This window comes from Carassius auratus, chromosome 3 (assembly GCF_003368295.1).
Source record: "Carassius auratus strain Wakin chromosome 3, ASM336829v1, whole genome shotgun sequence".
NCBI classification, from domain to species: Eukaryota; Metazoa; Chordata; class Actinopteri; order Cypriniformes; family Cyprinidae; genus Carassius; species Carassius auratus.
Genome location: NC_039245.1, coordinates 15,169,394 through 15,183,081, shown reverse-complemented (window position 1 = coordinate 15,183,081; position 13,688 = coordinate 15,169,394). Strand labels below are relative to the sequence as shown.

At 41.4% G+C, this 13,688-nt stretch overlaps 2 protein-coding genes across 2 annotated transcripts in view; one reads left to right on the top strand and one right to left on the bottom strand.

The window, feature by feature from the left end:
* LOC113054231 (H-2 class I histocompatibility antigen, Q10 alpha chain-like) overlaps positions 1 to 6,730 on the bottom strand; it is a 32,408-nt gene extending 25,678 nt beyond the window's left edge. Inside the window, exons 1-2 of the mRNA XM_026219611.1 lie at positions 6,676 to 6,730; positions 4,052 to 4,197 (exon numbers count right to left, since the gene is read on the bottom strand). Of these exons, the coding sequence (XP_026075396.1) occupies positions 4,052 to 4,197; positions 6,676 to 6,730 (201 nt within the window). The remainder of the gene's footprint in view (positions 1 to 4,051; positions 4,198 to 6,675) is intronic.
* Positions 6,731 to 8,182: 1,452 nt separating this feature from the next.
* Positions 8,183 to 12,785, top strand: LOC113055506 (coiled-coil domain-containing protein 134). The gene is made up of 7 exons (XM_026221873.1): positions 8,183 to 8,354; positions 9,241 to 9,345; positions 9,420 to 9,541; positions 9,609 to 9,693; positions 10,517 to 10,698; positions 10,780 to 10,851; positions 11,926 to 12,785. Exons 2-7 carry the CDS (start codon positions 9,246 to 9,248, stop codon positions 12,049 to 12,051), a joined length of 687 nt encoding a protein of 228 aa, XP_026077658.1. The 5' UTR covers positions 8,183 to 8,354; positions 9,241 to 9,245; the 3' UTR covers positions 12,052 to 12,785.
* Positions 12,786 to 13,688: the final 903 nt, after the last annotated feature.

Here is a 13,688-nt window from a genome sequence, read left to right as displayed (position 1 = left end):
CAGAGGCGTGTGACCTCTGACATATAGTAATTGTAAGTCGTTTTGGATAAAAGCGTCAGCTAAATGTAAATATATTTATAGATTTACACACACACACACACACATGTGTATATGTGTTTGTGAGTGACACAGATGATGGCCCATTTTAGCTGAAACCATGTGGCCCAATTTACCTCAGTGGGTTAAGGTAAATTGGGCCGCCAAGAAAAACATCACTTTTTAAAAAAATATGTTCCTATACCAAACTAAAAACATTATTTCTGATTGATGCCATCAAGGCAGATATTATGCATATTTTTTTATGTGCATGTTTTTTTTTTTTTTTAGATTTATCATCCTTATAAGAGTTTAGTTACATTTGGAATGCCAGGCTACTTACCATGCAGCTCTTTGGTGCAGTCTTGATAAGAATTATTGCCCCGCCCACCATAGCAACCATAAACCAACTAAATCACCTGTTACTTGTCAAGCACAGTTATGACAATAGTTTGACATATTTTGTAGTCATTGGTTCCAGAGGGGCTAGGACCCCCAAACCTTAAATGGCCCATTTTACCTGATGGCCCATTTTACCTGATATCACCCTAATTTGCTTCATCAGTAAGATGTGAGTTTAAGTCGCCTCGGATAAAAGCGTCTGCTAAGTGAATAAATGTAAATGTAATCGCTGTTGGTGCGCGGAGCCATGTTAATCAGTTTTCTTTTCTTTAACAGATTTCTGAGGGAAACCGCGTTAAACCTTGAGCGTTCGTTCATATCTGCTTAACTGTCTATATAGTTTGCATAAGCACCAAAAAAGTGTCATCTGAGATCTGAGGTCTATATCATAGTATTAATTGATTGAGAAGCGCGAATAGAGCGTCTGGCGCGAATGATTTCAATGTTAAGTCAATGCAAAGGCGCGTTTAAGCGCGTCTGGAGGTCTCGCGGCGCGAATGGGGCGTTAAGCGCGATGCGGAAGACGCGAATTCGCCTCATTCGCGCGTCTAGTTCGAAATGACGCGCGAATAGAGCGCTTCGCGCGAATGGTGCTTTTTGTGCATTTAGCGTTTGACGCGAATTCGCGTCTGCCGCTCGAGTTGAAAAATTTTAACTTTGGCGTCAATTCGCGCCGCGTTAACCAATCAGGAGCCTGCTAGGAGTCACTCATTCAACAGTATGTTCCTGCAGCCTCCGGTTGTGCAGGAATTCCCTTCTCCACTCATTCAACAAGGAGGAACAACTGATGTTGTCAGTGAGCAGTCAACCGGAGCTATATGACAAAAGTTCATATTTCTATATAGACAGGAATAAAAAGGACCTATATATATATATATATATATATATATATATATATATATATATATATATATATATATATATATATATATATATATATATATATATATATATAACATATTAATAGATAAATTGAATAAAGGCCAAAGATAAGAAACGTTTCATTTTACCCCAAACTAATTATATTTTATCTTGAACCACTAAAGACACATCATAGCCAGCGGCAAATGTCAGAAGATCTAGCCGAGGTAAGGCTACCCCAAGCGCATACGACGGAGCACCCGCTGATCGCATGGAGATAATCTCCGAGATCGGCGAAACACATTTTTTTAAATAGACGCTGTCATTATAAATAAACCGCATATTTGAGTTTAAAACAACTACATTCTCGCCTGAAATACTTTTAAAACTACATTTCATGACACAAAAACAGTAATATTTTGAAAATGATCCGAATAAAAATGGCGGTTGAAAATGCTGCGTGAACTCAGCTGGCAGAAGCCCCCCCATGACGCGAATTCGCGTCTGTTGTGAAGTTAATTTCACGCGCGAATGAAGCGAATTACTCGCGCGAATGATCTCAAAATGGTCAAGCGGCAAACTAGGCGCGGTAGACGCGAATTTGACGCTCTATTCGCGTTTGGTGTGAACACAGCATTACTCGTCATTGGAGAATCCTGGAGTGTGACGTCAGGGGATCCCCAGTATTACAGCACAGCGACACACAAGCCATGACACAAAGTTACGGAAACTAAACAACCGAAAGCAATATATGTCTTCCTCAGATGTAATGTTAGTTCTGTACTTCAGCTTTGAGTAAAATCCCATTATAATCTCCTTTATGGTAGAGAATGCTGCTTACTAGGCTACGGGTAACAGCCTTTATACAGTCTATGGTAAAGGCAAAGATGTTGAAATAAACATTCACATTCACACAATCAGCTTTTCCACATGCCCCGATAATCAAAACTTCTCCTTAGGGCCTGCTCCATTTCTGCAGATCAGTTTTTGTAACTGTATTACTTAATCCACCTGTTGCTTTGGTCTTCATCAGAAGCCGCTTGCACCACCTGCTGGTGAGCGACTGACAGCAGATGGAGATCATGCCTCTGTGCTCTACTGCTATTCCTGCAGCTCCCGGATGTGGAAGGGCGAATTATCTGCCGAATTTTAACCACTGAATTTGTGGAAGCGAATTTGGAAAGTGAAATAAAATGGACCGAAATTTGCCTGTCGAATATTATACATTGTATTTTTAAACCGATTGAATATTTTGGAAGTGAATTCTGGAACGTGAATATGAATTATTGATTTTTTAATTATGAAAAGGTGTGTGAAATATTTTAAATTGAAAAATTCACAGCTTAAACGAACAACTATGTTAAATTTCAGGACCTAAAAATGCAAGCCCTGGAAATACAAGGCATTAAAATGCAAGTACTGTTAATGCAATGCATATATTTTTCAGTTAGTGCTATTCAGCATGCTTTTTTTTTCAAAGACATTTGTCATTATTTTACTTCCATACACCCAGCCATTATCAGTCAGCCAGTGCTGTGCATGTGTTGTTTTGTAATTTTCAACTTGTAAAATTAAGATAAAAAAGTGTGAGTCGGTAATTTGAAATAAGGTGGGAAATTAAAAAAAACCCAATAAACAATGCAATGACTTTACCTTTGATGAAAGGAGGTGACAAAAAAGTTTTTAGGAGACATTTTGTAGACTTTCTGTGATTTACAATGCACAAACAAGAAGCAATAATATCTGCAGAATGGGGAAGGGTTGACCATTCACAAAACACAAATATTTTAATAAGAGTGTTTTACTTCAACTTCAGTCGTCAAATGTAACACTGGCTAGGCAAAGTTGACGGTTATTTGTGAAAATTGGATGTGTTTGCTTGATAACTTGTGCCTGTGATGGTAAAAAGCTAATTCTGGTTGGCCACCTATACTGTATAGAGTACAAACTGGGCGGCAACGTCATCAGAACACAAAGAATTATGGGTATGTTTGGCCAGTTAACATGGTCTGGCATAGCAGGCTAGTGTTCTGGCATGAAAATAATGAAAAATTAGCGTGAAAAACAGAATATAATCCTACAAAATGCAGCGGGCTAAGGAAAACATTGTCAGAGCATACCGCCTAAAACTAAATCCTAATGCAAAGATGAGATATGACGAGAAAATAAAGAGAATCAGAGGACTCGATCCTTACGAGCAGAGCGACTGGTCAAGGTAACACCCTCCAGCCCAAAAGAAGGGCATGTGAAAAGGCTGTGTTGTGGTGCTTTTGCAGACAGCCTGAAGAGCTTGATGACATGTTTGCTTGCGATAATCAGAACTGTCCTATACAGTGGTTACGTTTAGACTGCGTGGGACATGTGTCTGTGACTTATCACCCACAACATACCTCATACATTTTCAGTTTCTCATCATTTCTATCGACTCTTTATAATGTAAATGTATTCATCTAAATGTATTTACATGTTAAATATGTAAAGAAACTGAAATTAAGTTGGTTGTTATTACTATAAGTTATGTAATTGTGTTTGCAACCAAAGAACACTGATTTTGCACACTTCTTCCTTAATACAGATAAAGGAGGCAGAATTTCATTCAATCTGTGTGTATTTTATTTACAGACATGGCTAAAAAAAACATTACATGTGAGAAGAGACATTATTATTTTTTTTTTTTAGAAAACAAAAAAACATTTATATATTAGATGTGAGCATGGTGTATAATTCTAACATGACACGTTCACAACAATACTTGGACACATTGGCCAAAAAAGCACAGCACACAATCACAATTATTATCCAGTAAAGTCTTCAGCTCAGTCTCATGACCGGTGTGGACAGTGTCCGGTGATGGAGGTGGATTCACAGGATCTTCCGTCTCAGGTGCAGGTGTAGTGTCTGACAGAAACAATATAAAGAAATCATAATCACAACCTCTATTCCTGAGGAATCCAGATTAGCTTTACACAAAGGGAAACATAAAACTACTGTTCAAAAGTTTGGGGTCAGTAAGATTTTTTATTATTTTTAAAAGAAGCATCTTCTGCTCACCAAGGCTGCATTTATTTGATAAATAATAATAATAATAATAAAAACAGAAATATTGTGAAATATTATGACAATTTAAAATGAGTTTTCTATTTTAATATACTTTAAACTAATTTATTCCTGCAATCAAAGCAGGATCACACTCCAACATTTCATAGGCAGGTTTGCCTGCAAACAGTCACCAAATAAATTGCAATGTAGCCTAGATGTACAACATTTAAAACTGATTATCGTTACGCTTTAGTACATTGGTAACTAGCTCATTTTCAAGCCATGTCATGCTAGTTAACAGTTAACAGTTAACATTTACAGAGAGTAATTGTAACTTACCTTTGTGAAAATGCTTTGAACACACCATAATGCGTGGTGGAGTTATCGAAGGTAATCTTGGCCTCCTTACCGCTGCTATCCATGCCATTCGTCGCCTTTTTGTCACCTCTGAAACATGGCTTGCACTATTATTTTTCCATGCTTTATGCCACTTCTATCGTGAGAACGACAGTTTATAACACAGCAGGTAGACGGCATCTTGAACATTGCGTTCTTCCCTCCATGCAAATAAGTCTGGCACCTAATGTTTGTGCCGCGGATTCCCAAAATGCTTTGCGTTCACCACTGGGAATACGTCATGATGACGACACATTAGTGATCTCTATACAGCACTGTTGTTCTGTGAGGCACATTTCTTTCTTTTGTATGCCCTAACATATAGCTTAAAAACAATTCAACTCACTTGACTTCAAAGAAATACAGATTATATGAACCATGAGGCAGAAATGTTAAGCAAACTCATAATTTAGATACCTGCTGTATACTACAATGATGAAAACACTAACAGATGTGATTCAGAAATATATTTTTAGAAATCTATAGCGGAATTAGATATAGATGGAATCGTCAGTAATGAAAGGACTGAAATTGCAAACCAATTTAGTAGATTTTTTATCCAATCAGCTGAGGAATTGGCTCAACCAGTACAATTAAAACACATACTGAGAGACCAAATAACAATTTTTTGTATAAAAGAGGTAGACCAGAGAGAAACTCCTGTTTTTAGACAGTTACGGCAATATAAGGGCAAGGATAACTTTGGCTTGGATACAGCTTTTATAAAAAAACACAGTTCTCTCCTCTTAATGCCAGTTACACATGTAGTAAATTTATCCATAAGATCAAATGGTTTCCTCAGCAATGGAAAACGGCTGTTATAACTCCAGTCTTTAAGTCTGGAGCATCTGACCAGGTCTCGAATTATAGACCGATTTTAATTTTAACTGCACTCTCAAAGGTTCTTGAAAAAACAGTTGCCAAATAACTTGTCGATTATCTTGAAAGTAATCATCTTCTACATGCCAAACAATCTGGGTTTAGACCTCGGTACTGAACAGAGTTGGCAAACTGTTACCTCACTGAAATGATAAAACAGTCATTAGATGAAGGTAATGTAGTGGGAGCAGTATTTCTGGACTTGAAAAAGCCTTTGATACTGTGAACCACAAAATTATTTTAAATAAATTCGAAAATTGTAACTTGTCACATGATGCAATAACTTGGTTTAGAACATATCTTGAACACATGCAGCAGTGTGTTAAAATAAATACCACCCAGTCATTTATTCAAACTTGTCGAATCGGAATACCACAAGGTTCAATCTTAGGCCCTTTACTTTTCAGTTTATATATAAATGATCTTCCAGACAGTTGCAGAAGGGGTAAATGCCAAATGTATGCAAATGACACAATTATATATGTCTCTGCAAAAACCCCTTAGATTGCAGCTGAGATGATTTCAAAAGAACTGGGCCCGGTTCCCCAAAACGTTCTTATCGCTAAGTAGTTCTTAACCTATTCCTTAACCTCTCTCTTAACCTTATGGCATGATTCTCGACATGTTCGTACACTAAGTATATCTTCTGTAAGTCACACTTTCGTAAGGTTGGTCTGGACCATTCGTAAGCTCTCTTTTAGCGTTGTTTGAGCTCAAGACGCTACTGTACAGCAGTCTTTAGAAATCAGCACAGCGAAGTACAAGTCAAACTATGGTGTGTTGACAATATTGTAGCTAAACAATGATTTTATGTTATGGACATTTTAAGACTCATAATAAAATATATTTGCAATGGATACAGGCCTATTTATGAAGTTGACTTTATGTGGTATCAGAACTAATATGGTGGTAATTAGCCTAGGCTATTTCGGAATGTAATTAAAGCGAATTGGCAATCACTTTTGATAATTAAAATCTGCTTACAGCGCTACGTGTTTTTTTTTTTTTTTTCTTTGCTACAGAGATCTTCATCGAGGTTGAGGCAGAGGGCTACGGCCTAACCAAGACCTCGGTGTGGAGGTGCATCCACACTGTAACCAACGCCCTTCTGCGCCATGCCGGGGATTACATCCTGGTGGATGGCACTCATCACTATCACCAATCCATCAGTGATTGATCAGGTGTAGGCTACTCATCGCGAAAGGTTATAGTGGACCACAGGGGTGTGATCTCTGACGTGATGGCAAGGTCCAGCAAAAAATAAAGTTCCTCTGACGAGAAGCTGAGTGCCCTTTTTTACGTTGCTTCCCCGCCATATTCTGTATCTAACTCTCTCTCTCGCTTCATTGTAGAAGGCTGCTTTTTATTGGAAACATTAACCAATGGCAATCATTACCACATTAAACAGAAGTAACTGCAGCTGCTTGCCAATCAATTCTGATTGTAAAGTACCTTACCATTAATATAAAAGTGTATTATATAATTTTTAGAAGTCGTTAAACCCATGTCAAGAAGCGGCACAACGGGATAAGGAGGTTGGAAGATTAGTGAGGGAGACCCGGTTCGTGTGAACATATTACTGACAATTTGAAAATTAAATGTATAGTCTATATTTTACTGATAACTTAAACTTTGTTAAAATAAATGTTACTGTAATAATATGGGAATGTTTCATTTGCATAGAGCGTGTTGTCTTTCTTAACGCTGTACTGCACCTTCGCGGGAAGTGGAAAATCGATTCATGAGCAATCGATGCCAACTAATTCAGCACCTTCACTCGGGACAGCGCTCTTGTGACGTCAGACGTAAGAGGCAGCATGATAAGAAGCTTCCTAAGGGACACTTCGGGGAACACACTTAGGAACATAAACAACTTTGGTAAGATATATCTTTCGAGGACTTCTTAGCGCGCTAAGAGTGAGCGTTAACGGGGAACCAGGGCCCAGTTTTCATCTGTCAAGTCTAAAGAATATATTGTTTTATTATTTTATTTTTTATTAAACTTCAAAAACACAGTCAAAGTACAGTTACAGCAACAATAAAACACATGAAAACATAAAACACAAACAGAATATAAATAAAGAATAAGCATTCAAAATACACATATAGCCAGGGGGGTGGGCTAAACATTACATAAATATATTAAAGGATTTACAAATGGAAACTGTCTTAATTGCTTTCTTATTACGTGAATAAAACGTCGTCTTCACATTAACAAGAAAATTATTTACTGGGTAAAATCTATGTAAAATTTTAAAAGATACTTCCTTGACTTTATTTACCAATAGGTATTTGTTTGGCAAGGTCCAAATGTCCTTCCATATTAAACCTTTAACTAATCTGTTCCAATAAAATATACAGTTAGGAGAAGAAACAATATCTTTTTCAAGTAAGGAACGAGTATATATAAGTATATATATATATTTTTTTTTTCCCCAAAATGTTATTATGAACAATGCACAGGACAATAGGTACAGAGAACACTACAAATACTGTGCAACCTGCACAACAAAAGTCTAAAGAATAATTCTATTGACGCTCGATGGCGGTGACAGTGCGCGTGCGTCGCTCTTAGCGCTCCGTGCGGAAACCGGCGGCGCGCGTGGCAGCAGCGGACTGGAGGACACGCGCGGCATGTGAATGATCCGAACCGACGCGCCGCTCGCATCGTCACACGAGAGCTCGCATCCAACGGACGATCGACGCGTTTTCAACCGATGCTCGCGCGCCTGACGGTGAAGGTGAGTGAGCGAGCGCTCGAGATCTTTTCATTCTCGATGTTAAATTATAACATCTGGCCTCAGTCAGTTATAGGGAAAGAGATGACAGAACCATACACCAGAGTAACACCAGAGTAATACCAGAGTAACAGCCTAGTGTCTGACAGCGCTGACTGAACAGCAGACTGATAATAATAATGATTATTATATTCCCGTCAGTCACTGAATCACGATCTTCAACCGTTTTCTGTCAATCATATCTGTGATGTCAGATGATGAGGACTGTCAGGACGAACCAGCTGAACGGGTTAACCCCCGCAGACAGCGGGAAGTGATGTCTTCAGACCGGAAACGATCTGTAGATGTGTTCAGAGGTGGTTTTGGGCTCTAGATCAGGATGTTCGTCTGGTCCGAGTCTCAGGACCGGAAGTAGAACATCCCTCTGAAGCGGTCATCAAATATGAAACATAAATCTGTCAGATCCCTCAGGGTTTATGATGAGGCTGGAGATGACTTCATCTATTATTTACATCGGCTCAGTTTGGTCTTTATCAAGTCACACTGATTCTGAACTGAGGCTCTTGTTTTCTGTCTGAAGAGATGTTTATCAGCTGAATTCAGAGCTCATCTGTCACTGATTTTAGTCTGAATTATTAATTCTGCTCCTGTTTTTATAACACACATCGTTTCAGAATCGATTAAAACAGAAGCTGGTTGTGCTGTCTTTGTGCTTGAGCATTTAATACTGGTTTGTCAGAAGTCTCTCTAATTCAGTCATCAATCCAATATATTTAGTGGAAGCTCGAATTCTGCGATTTATTTGAATGTTCACAAGCAGCCACATGATTGGTCTAATTGTCTTCTTCTTTTCCCTGGTGTGTGTGTGTGTGTGTGTGTGTGTCTCCAGAGGTCATGTTGAGTGTGTGTGTTCTGCTGCTGCTGGTGGCTCCGGCGGCCCTCGGCTCCGACTCGGACACACAGAGACCCCGACACGACTCCAACCTGGAGATCTGTATCCTCCTCAGATACGAGTGTGTGTGTGTGTGAGAGAGTGAGTGTGTGTGGTTCTCCTTAACTGCTCCTCAGATAAGCGTCTGTTCGAGACCAAGAGGAAGGATCAGCTGAATGCGCTGAAGAACCTGGTGGAGCTCAGCGACGTCAACCAGCAGTACAAGATCATCGACATCATGCTGAAGGGCCTCTTCAAGGTCTGTGTGTGTGTGTGTGTGTGTGATGGAGCTCGTCTGATTGGGTCTGATCCGTGTGTGTGTTCAGGTCCTGGAGGACTCCAGAGCCGTTCTTAAAGCTGCTAACGTGCAGCCGGACGATCCGTTCCCACTCGACGACAAAATCAAAGAAGGTCAGAGAATCTAGAAGTACATATCAGACATCTAAGAGTGCGTTTGTGTGCGTGCGTGTGTATGTGTGTGTGTGAGCGCGTGTATTTATGCGTGCGTGCATGTGTGCGTTCATGTGCATGTGCGCATTTTTTGTGTCTTGCATGTGCATGTGTGTGTGCCTGTGCATATTTATGTGCGTGTGCATGCATGTGTGTGTGTGTTCATGTGCGAGTGCATGCTTGTGTGTGTGTGTTCATGTGCGAGTGCATGCATGTGTGTGTGCGTTCATGTGCGTGCGCATGCATGTGTGTGTGTGTTCATGTGCGAGTGCATGCATGTGTGTGTTCATCTGCGAGTGCATGCATGTGTGTGTGTATGTTCATGTGCGCGTGCATGCATGTGTGTGTGCATGTGTGTGTGTGTGTTCGTGTGTGTGCGTTCATGTGCGTGTGCATGCATGTGTGTGTGTTCATGTGCGAGTGCATGCGTGTGTGTGTTCATGTGCGAGTGCATGCATGTGTGTGTGTTCATGTGCGAGTGCATGCATGTGTGTGTGTGTTCGTGTGTGTGTGTTCATGTGCGAGTGCATGCATGTGTGTGTGTGTGCGTGCATGTGTATGTGTGTGTGTGAGTGAGTGTGTGCACGTGCATCATCTCAAAATATATATATTTTTTAATCTCATAACTGAGTTTGGTAATGTGGCAGTAGGCTTCCGTACAGAACTCAGCTGATGTATATTTCTGTAGCGCTGTATACCGCAGCAGCTGGAGAGAAACAGAAGCTCCTCAGTGTCACAGACGTCTTCATCAGCAGCTGATGTGTCAGTGTTGTTGTTCCTCCAGCGTACTCTCACGTGGTGGAGAACACGGCGTTCTTCGGTGACGTGGCCCTGCGCTTCCCGAGGATCGTCCATCACTACTTCGATCAGAACGTGGACTGGAGTCGCCTGCTGCGCTGGGGTCTGCGCTTCTGTAACCAGACGGGGGTCTTCAGCGGAGGAGCCCATCAGCACGTGCTCACGCTGGTCAGACTGAGGCATCATGGGATTGACATCACACTCAGAGCACTGAGACACGAGCTTTAACTCTGTGTGTGTTTGCTGCAGATGTCACAGGAGCTGGGGATCACGGAGAAATCTGCAGACTTCGTCAACCCGTACCGCACCGAACGAGACGATGTGAGTCACACACACACACACACACACACAACCCGTACCGCACCGAACGAGACGCCGTGAGTCTCACACACACACACACACAACCCGTACCGCACCGAACGAGACGACGTGAGTCTCACACACACACACACACACACACACAACCCGTACCGCACCGAACGAGACGACGTGAGTCTCACACACACACACACACACACACAACCCGTACCGCACCGAACGAGACGACGTGAGTCTCACACACACACACACACACACACAACCCGTACCGCACCGAACGAGACGATGTGAGTCACACACACACACACACACACACAACCCGTACCGCACCGAACGAGACGCCGTGAGTCTCACACACACACACACACAACCCGTACCGCACCGAACGAGACGACGTGAGTCTCACACACACACACACACACACACACAACCCGTACCGCACCGAACGAGACGACGTGAGTCTCACACACACACACACACACACACAACCCGTACCGCACCGAACGAGACGACGTGAGTCTCACACACACACACACACACACACAACCCGTACCGCACCGAACGAGACGATGTGAGTCACACACACACACACACACACACACACACACACACACACACAACCCGTACCACACCGAACGAGACGACGTGAGTCTCTCACACACACACACACACACACAACCCTGTACCGCACCGAACGAGACGCCGTGAGTCACACACACACACACACAGACACACACAAAACCCGTACCGCACCGAACGAGACGCCGTGAGTCACACACACACACACACAAAACCCGTACCGCACCGAACGAGACGACGTGAGTCACACACACACACACAAAACCCGTACCGCACTGAACGAGACGATGTGAGTCACACACACACACACACACACACACACACACACAACAAGTCATATCTATACTGTCACCTATCATCCTTGTTAAAATCCTGAATGATTTACTGACTAAATCAGTGTAGTCCTTGGTCTGTAGTGTGTAGATGGAGCCATTATAACAGGTGTTGCTCAGGATTATTCTGTCTGTTTGGCGTTGATCTGTGGATGTGTTTTCTCAGGTGCTGCACACGGCCGAGGCCTTCCAGAAGATTCTCCGCGAGGAAGAGAAGAGGAGGAGGAAGGAGGAGAAGAGGAAAGAGATCCGGAAAGGGCCTCGGATCTCTCGCTCTCGCACCGAGTTATAGATCTGACTTCAGATCAGCCGTTTACACTCAATCAGGGAGCCTGTGCTGAATGTGCCACGGGCCTCCACGTTTACAGGCTTCAGAACGAGTCTCACAACACTTGAATCTGTTTTACTCCGTCTGATTCGGGAGGATCTTCACTAGATCCTCTGCTGGTAATGTGAGCGTGTGTGTGTGTGTGTTTAGTGCTAGATTAGAGTGAGGGGGAGGAGTCAGGGTGGTGGGAGGAGCCATTGTGGGCGGGGGATTGGGAAGTGGGCATGGTTAAAGTGGTTTGTGTCCTAGATGAAGGTATTTTGAACACTGATATTTCAGTATTTAACAAACACTTGATACGTTTTGATAATATTAAATCAAAAATGGTTACGGCTCCCACATATATGAAATTCAGTTGTTTAGATTCAATGTAAACTGTTTATTTGGGGGTACTTTATAGTCTGATAATTGTGGGTTAATTAATGTACTTCTGCTTTCCTTAAAAACTTGTTCATTAAACGTGTGTATCGTGTGTGTGCAGAGCTGCACTGCCATGAGAGAAACTCTGTAATGATGGATCTGAATTCAGTGTGAATGCGGTTCTGATCCACTTCAGTTTCTCCAGATGCTGAAGTGAGACGATCATCCTTCATCGAGGCTTTATCGATCTGTTCATGTGACTGTTATTGAGATCTGTAGGGCATCAGTGGGAGATTACTATTGACAGAATTAATAAAGTCTATTTAACAAACTGAGAATATTAGTTATGTGTTTTTCCTGGGCTGTATTTAGTGTTTATAGCTCATTCATGTAGGTTGATCTTCAGTTCATTACGATCATTAGTGCTCTAATGGGAAAGAGTCTCTTTTCCTCTGATCCATCAGTTCCTCCTAGTTGCACTGCTGTTTGTAGTCAGTTTTATCTTATTACTGTTTTTCAGCTTCAAGAGCTAGTGGAGCACCTTAAACCTTCTGTTGATGTTATTCCTCCATGTTTTACTATGCTGTTTAGAAACTGATGTAGAGTTCAGTATGAATAGAGATGCTGGAAGGGACTTGTTTTCACCTCAGTTATTAAACCGATATCTTCAGATCTCCTGTAAACTGCTCTTTAAAGCTCAGTTCTTTGCTTTCTGAGAGCATTTGTTGATTACTAATCTGTAAACGTATATTTCTGTTTTTATGCTTTTAACTGTTTTTCTTACCATTATTTATATCTGTTATCCATTAGAATAAATACATTTTTGATTGTGGAAGATCAGCTCCTCCCACATTCCAATTCATCAGTGAAGCTCCTCCCACAGCGATCACATCATCATTTAAGCTCCTCCCACTGCAGTTCAGCAATACATGCTGGAACATTCAAATCACCATGAGGAGCTGAACTCTTGAGTTTATTAAAGAGAACAGATAGAAGATGAGAGATACAGAACCCTGCAGAAGATGGGCAATGTATAACCTGGTAGAAATTTGACAACCTGTAGATCATAGACTATCACCTTTATCACGATTATTCACTCATGTCACTTTGCTGTGCACCATGGTCTTGAGAATTTGCACACATTTTTAAGCATTGCAGTTTCTAAACAAGTGACTTTAAACTGTTGAAATGCAAACACCAGCTTCTCCAGCATGATGAGTAACCGTGTGTCTGTGCTCTGT

Excerpts from the sequence above, each read along its gene's own strand:
- LOC113055506 (XM_026221873.1), top strand. The coding sequence starts at position 9,246 with ATGTTGAGTGTGTGTGTTCTGCTGCTGCTGGTGGCTCCGGCGGCCCTC. Across the intron at positions 9,346-9,419 it reads CGACTCCAACCTGGAGATCT|ATAAGCGTCTGTTCGAGACC; the intron begins GTATCCTCCTCA and ends ACTGCTCCTCAG. Across the intron at positions 9,694-10,516 it reads CGACGACAAAATCAAAGAAG|CGTACTCTCACGTGGTGGAG; the intron begins GTCAGAGAATCT and ends TTGTTCCTCCAG.